Raw genomic sequence first — 6,057 nt, forward strand, 5'->3', positions numbered from 1 at the left:
ACTCCGACAGACAGAACGATGCTCTTAGAACAAGAAGTACTTCTTAGTAAATGTGCCTTTTAAAGTTTGTCAAACATGCAAATTAATAACACTTTTGTTCACGAGCTGAGACATGAGTAATGTGTTCTTAATCAAAATTAGACATATAAGCGACCTATAGACTTCCTGTACTGTCTGGTTTTAGGGTATAAAAAGTGCTAAACCTGCACCCATTGCAGATCAGACTTCACACTTCTTACTTCTTCTTTCTCTCCGCTCTCTATCTTTTACTCTTATACTGGGTGCACCTAGACAGTCTTATATTTCTATTAGACTTACTTCTCTCAGATTTGACTAGCTTTGAATTTGACTTTGATTTTAATTCTAATTTATTTAATTACACTTTATTTGATCAGATTGACAGATGATTTGATTATTGACAACTTGGAATTAATGTTTATTTCTTTTAATCAAAATTACATTATTGGAACCAACAGTCATTAATAATGTGATTCTTGTTATTGCTGCTATTTTTTAATTGTGGCATTTATTTTCATACTTAAGGATATATATAACTTTTGAAAACTTTGAATAAATTTATAACCTTTTTAACCCCCACCCGTCTGACATGGAATCAATCTTTTTTTTGCATCACTTTCTGAAGTCACAATCTGACTCAAATGATTTGCGAACCCATTCTGAAGTCCCGAATGAATATGAAGAAACTGTTTTTTTTTTTTTTTTACTTTTTATTCTTTAATAGAAAGTAGGAACACATTGATATGCAGATGGAATCTTTGTAAAGTAGCACGTCTTATCCCAAGAATAAATGTTTTTTAATTAATACAGTAAGTCAGAATGGTCTCAGAAGACAGAAAGGCACTATTTATAATACAAGGAAACAGCATCCAAACAAAGAGACTTGAACTGAACACAAACTCGTATAAAAATATAATTGTGTCTAAGGACAGAAGAGAACTAACAAAACAGCTTCATTTTGTTCTCAAACACATCCGTGTGTTTGACATTCAACAGCTGAAGAGAAAAAAACAAACCAGGCACATCAAAATCTCAAACGGCATCAGAAGCTTTCGATACAACTTATGTTTATTAACAAAAGAGAAAGCCACTGAAAACAGATTTCAATCCAGTCAAAATGCCGTTGCGTGACACTGATGAAGGTCTGAGCGGGAACTCACGATCCGACCATGTCATAGACGTAGATGTGATAGTCATCATCAAACTTGATGAAGTAAATGGACGGTTTGGCCTGAACCTGCTGGATGACGGTGCCCATCCTCTGTGTGCCATCTGTATTCATACACTCCACCTGCTTCCCAACCAGTGTGTCGCACACTTCACCCGGCTCTCTGAACTCCGCCGAATCATCTGATGGAGGAAAGCCTTTATTAATAACCATTCAGACATCTCAGTCCTGCTGCACAATAAAATATTTTAGACTGATTCATTACAAGGAATTGGTTACAGTCATTTGTTCATGAGTCAAACTCTGTTCACACTGTAGTCATTAGACTGATTCAGATTGTGAGTTTGAGACTGTTTGAGTCTTTTTGACTGATTCACTACAGTGAATCATTTTAGAGAGTCATTTGTTTATGAGTCAGACTCATATGTTCACACTGTAGTCATTAGACTGATTCAAATTGTGAGTTTGAGACTGTGTGTGAGTCTTTTTGACTGATTCATTACAGTGAATCATTTTAGAGAGTCATTTGTTCATGAGTCAGACTCAACTGTTCACACTGATTCAGATTGTGAGTTTGAGACTGTTTGCAAGTGTTTTGACTGATTCACTACAGTGAATCAGTTAGAGAGTCATTTGTTTATGAGTCAGACTCAACTGTTCACACTGTAGTCATTAGACTGATTCAGATTGTCAGTTTGAGACTGTGAGTTTTTTGACTGATTCTCTACAGTGAATCATTTTAGAGAGTCATTTGTTCATGAGTCAGACTCATCTGTTCACACTGTAGTCATTAGACTGATTCAAATTGTGAGTTTGAGACTGTTTGCAAGTGTTTTGACTGATTCATTACAATGAATCATTTTAGAGAGTCATTTGTTCATGAGTCGGACTCAACTGTTCACACTGTAGTCATTAGACTGATTCAAATTGTGAGTTTGAGACTGTTTGCAAGTGTTTTGACTGATACACTACAGTGAATCAGTTAGAGAGTCATTTGTTCATGAATCAAACTCAAATGTTCACACCGTAGTCATTAGACTGATTCAAATTGTGAGTTTGAGACTGTTTGTGAGTCTTTTTGAGAGCTCTTTTTCTTCATTACAGACCGGCCACCCGATACACCACAAACTGATCAAAACAAAATATTGGTTTATTTGCTAATGCATTTAGTTCAGATTTAATTTACATACAATACAGGTGAGGATCTCACCTCCAGTGTCTTTGGAGCGATGCTGATTCATTACATCAAGTTGGTTAGAGAGTCATCTGTTCATGAATCAGACTCAACTGTTCACACTGTAGTCATTAGACTGATTCAGATTGTGAGTTTGAGTCTTTTTGACTGATTCATTACAGTGAATCATTTTAGAGAGTCATTTGTTCATGAGTCAAAAGCAACTGTTCACACTGTAGTCATTAGACTGATTCAAATTGTGAGTTTGAGACTGTGAGTCTTTTTGACTGATTCATTACAGTGAATCATTTTAGAGAGTCATTTGTTCATGAATCAGGCTCAACTGTTCACACTGTAGTCATTAGACTGATTCAGATTGTGAGTTTGAGTCTTTTTGATTGATTCATTAGAGAGTAATTTGTTCATGATTCAGACTCCCCAAAAAACCTTTCAGTGATCAGTTAAATATCCATTTTGTTTTTAATTTTAAGAATCTGATGAACCTTTTTTTGCATCTTTAGTGGTTCCATGGATGTTCAAAATTCTTCATCAAACCGATGAAGTCAGTCAGCTTTATTTCTAAGAGTGTACTGGCTCACCTGAATCCGGAAGTATCCGAAGGTCCCCGTCTTTATAATCCTGCATCAGCTGGTACATGTAAAGCATGGGGTCTTTCTCATACGTTATGAAGAACCACGCAGGCATGCTGGGAGCTCTGGAGAGCACCAAACCCTTCCATTCATCCTTCGTGCCATCGTCTGTCTCAAACAGGTGAACCACCGGTTGTCCCAGCAGCTGGTCCGCCAGACGGGTGTCGCTGACCCGAAACAAGGCGATTTCTCCAGGCGAAATCTCCAGATTCTGAACCCTCTCATCTTTGAAGATCTCCAGGCCGTAGACGCAGTCCACTCCATCGTACTTGATGAGGTAGAGAGATGAGTTGACTGGGACTTGGACTAGTACCGTCCCTGTCCACCAAGACACCGGACTGTAGATGTCTTCTTTCCACTTGTGTTTTATTCGACAGCCCACAATGCTTTCACTAAGAGACGCGGAGACAGGACTGCAGTGTTTGTGTCTGATGAAACACACAAGAAAGGGTTAAAACAAGAGGAACAAGCTTTCATTTGGTCATTCTAGCTTTGACTGTTTCTACAAGATTGTTTTTCTACAAAAGACTCACTAGTGTATTTTTTTTCAATCCAAAACTAATAAAAAAACACATTTTTGTTAACTAAAATAACGTGAGATAAGAAAAACATTATTTAGTTTTCATATTTAGTTCCCGAGCGTCTTTAGTAACAAATAGCTTTAGTATCAATAGCAAAAATCTTCTATACTTACTAAAATAAAGCTTTCATTTGCGCATTCTAGTGTTATTATCAATAGTAAAAACTAAAATTAGATATGAAAAACTAAACAAAAACTAACAATATTGTCTTTTAACTAACTAAAATAAAAATAAAAACATGTTAACTAAATTTAGTTTTCATATTTAGTTCCCAAATGTGTTTTGTATTAACACTGTAGCTTTAAAAATCCAGTTATTAAAACATTAATAAATAAAAAGTTTAATAAAATGAATTAATATTTTAAAATTAATTTAATTAAATAAAAAGTTTAATAAAATAAAACAAGATACAAAAACTAACACTGTTGTCTTTAAAACTAACTAAAATAAAAATAAAAACACGTTAACTAAATTTAGTTTTCATATTAAGTTCCCAAATGTGTTTTGTATTAATACTGTAGCTTTAAAAATCCTCTACAGTTACTAAAACATTTTTGTTTCTAGTTGGCAGTGATTCGAAAATTAAAAATGAATAAAAATAAATTTGTTTTAATAATCAATATATCTCAATTTCTCAGTTAATAAATACATCCAGAACTCTAACCAGAATCTTTATTCAGTTTTCATTTAGCCAAATTTTTATTTTTTTTATTTAATATTATTAAACTATAATGAAAAAAAACTAAAATAAAAAATAATTAATTTGCTTATTCTAGACTCACAGAACCAAACAGGTACTCATCAGTGTTATTATCAATAGTAAAAACTAAATCTAAAATAAAATAAAACTAACATTATTGTCTTTAAAACTAACAAAAAAACAACAACATGTTAACTAAATTTAATACTGTAGCTTTAAAAATCTTCTACAGTTATTAAAACATTTTTGTTTCTAGTTGGCAAATTTTTTGGAGGAGGATTAGCAAAACAAAAACTGAAATTCAGTAATAAATTGAAAGAAAAATAATTAATTAATTAAAAATAAAATTAAATAAATATTTATTTTACTTAAATAAAAAAGGTTTTATTAAATATGAAAACTAACAAAACATTTTGACGATTACAAAAACAAAAACTAAAATTCAGTTAACAATTGAAAAATAAAAAATAATGATAATAAAATAAACAAAAAATAAAAAATAAAATAAATAAAAATAATAAAATAAAAATATAAAAATAAATAATTAAAATAATTAAATAAATAAATATATATATTTTTTTTTTAACTAAATATAAAAACTAACAAAATGTTTTGAGGATTACCAAAACGAAAATTGAAATTCAGTTAAAATTTGAAAATAAAAAATAAAATTACATAAATAAATATTATTGTTTATTTAAATAAAAAAAAGTTTTTATTAAATATAAAAACTAACAAAAAATTTTGAGGATTACAAAAACAAAAACTGAAATTCAGTTAAAAGTTGAAAATAAAACAAAATTAAAAATAAATAAAAACTAAAACTAAATGAATAAATATTATTGTTTATTTTATTTAAATATTTTTTTTTTATTAAATATAAAAACTAACAAATTTTTTTGAGGATTACCAAAACGAAAACTGAAATTCAGTTAAAATTTGAAAAAAATAAAAAAATAAAATAAATATTGTTTATTTTATTTATATATATTTTTTTATTAAATATAAAAACTAACAAAAATTTCTGAGGAATAACAAAACTAAAACTAAAATTCAGTAAAAAAAAATGTAAAATAAAAAATAAATTAAATAAATAAATAGTATTTTTTATTTTATTTAAATAAATAAAATAGTTTTTATTAAATATAAAAACTAACAAAAAAATTTGAGGATTACCAAAAATGAAAAATTCTGTAAAAAATGAAAAATAAAAAATATTATTTAATAATTATAATTTATTTTATTTAAATAAAAAAGTTTTTATTAAATATAATTTATATTTAATATATAATAATAGTAATTATATATATATATATAATGACATTGATACTCACTTGTGAGAGCTCTTTTTCTTCATTACAGACCGGCCACCTGACACACCACGAACTGATCAAAACAAAACATTGGTTTATTTGCTAATGCATTTAGTTTAATTTACATACAATACAGGTGAGGATCTCACCTCCAGTGTCTTTGGAGCGATGCTGATTCATGCGGCTCCTGTACGGACACTCCATCAGCTCCAATCAATTCAATATCTGATGATCCTCCTGTTGGAAAACACACTGGCTACATCAGAAAATCTCCTGACTGCCATAGCTAGACATTTTGAGCATGCACTAATGAAAAAAGCAGTAAAAATGTTACTGTACCATGGTATTTTTTAAAGTAATTTGGAGTACAGTACAACACAACAGTATTAAAAGTTAAACCTGCTGATGGTGCATTAGAATCAGCAATGTGCATGAATGAATAAGTGTTTATGA

The 6,057-nt window shown here is 30.1% G+C and overlaps 1 protein-coding gene across 1 annotated transcript; it reads right to left on the reverse strand.

Moving 5' to 3' along the window:
- Nucleotides 1-869: 869 nt before the first annotated feature.
- LOC141286739 (spindlin-Z-like) lies at nucleotides 870-5,841 on the reverse strand. Its single transcript, XM_073818842.1, has 4 exons — nucleotides 5,754-5,841; nucleotides 5,626-5,677; nucleotides 2,960-3,438; nucleotides 870-1,368 (listed from the first exon to the last, which is right to left on the reverse strand). The coding sequence occupies exons 1-4, from the start codon at nucleotides 5,806-5,808 to the stop codon at nucleotides 1,175-1,177; spliced, it is 780 nt and encodes a 259-aa protein (XP_073674943.1). The 5' UTR covers nucleotides 5,809-5,841; the 3' UTR covers nucleotides 870-1,174.
- Nucleotides 5,842-6,057: the final 216 nt, after the last annotated feature.

Source organism: Garra rufa, chromosome 15 (genome assembly GCF_049309525.1).
Source record: "Garra rufa chromosome 15, GarRuf1.0, whole genome shotgun sequence".
NCBI lineage: Eukaryota > Metazoa > Chordata > Actinopteri > Cypriniformes > Cyprinidae > Garra > Garra rufa.

Bases quoted from the DNA above. Each gene is read 5' to 3' on its own strand.
- LOC141286739 (XM_073818842.1), bottom strand. From the start codon at position 5,808: ATGGAGTGTCCGTACAGGAGCCGCATGAATCAGCATCGCTCCAAAGAC. The intron at 5,678-5,753 runs GTGAGATCCTCA...TGTTTTGATCAG, and splicing joins TCGCTCCAAAGACACTGGAG to TTCGTGGTGTGTCAGGTGGC. The intron at 3,439-5,625 runs GTGAGTATCAAT...GTGTTTCATCAG, and splicing joins AAGAAAAAGAGCTCTCACAA to ACACAAACACTGCAGTCCTG.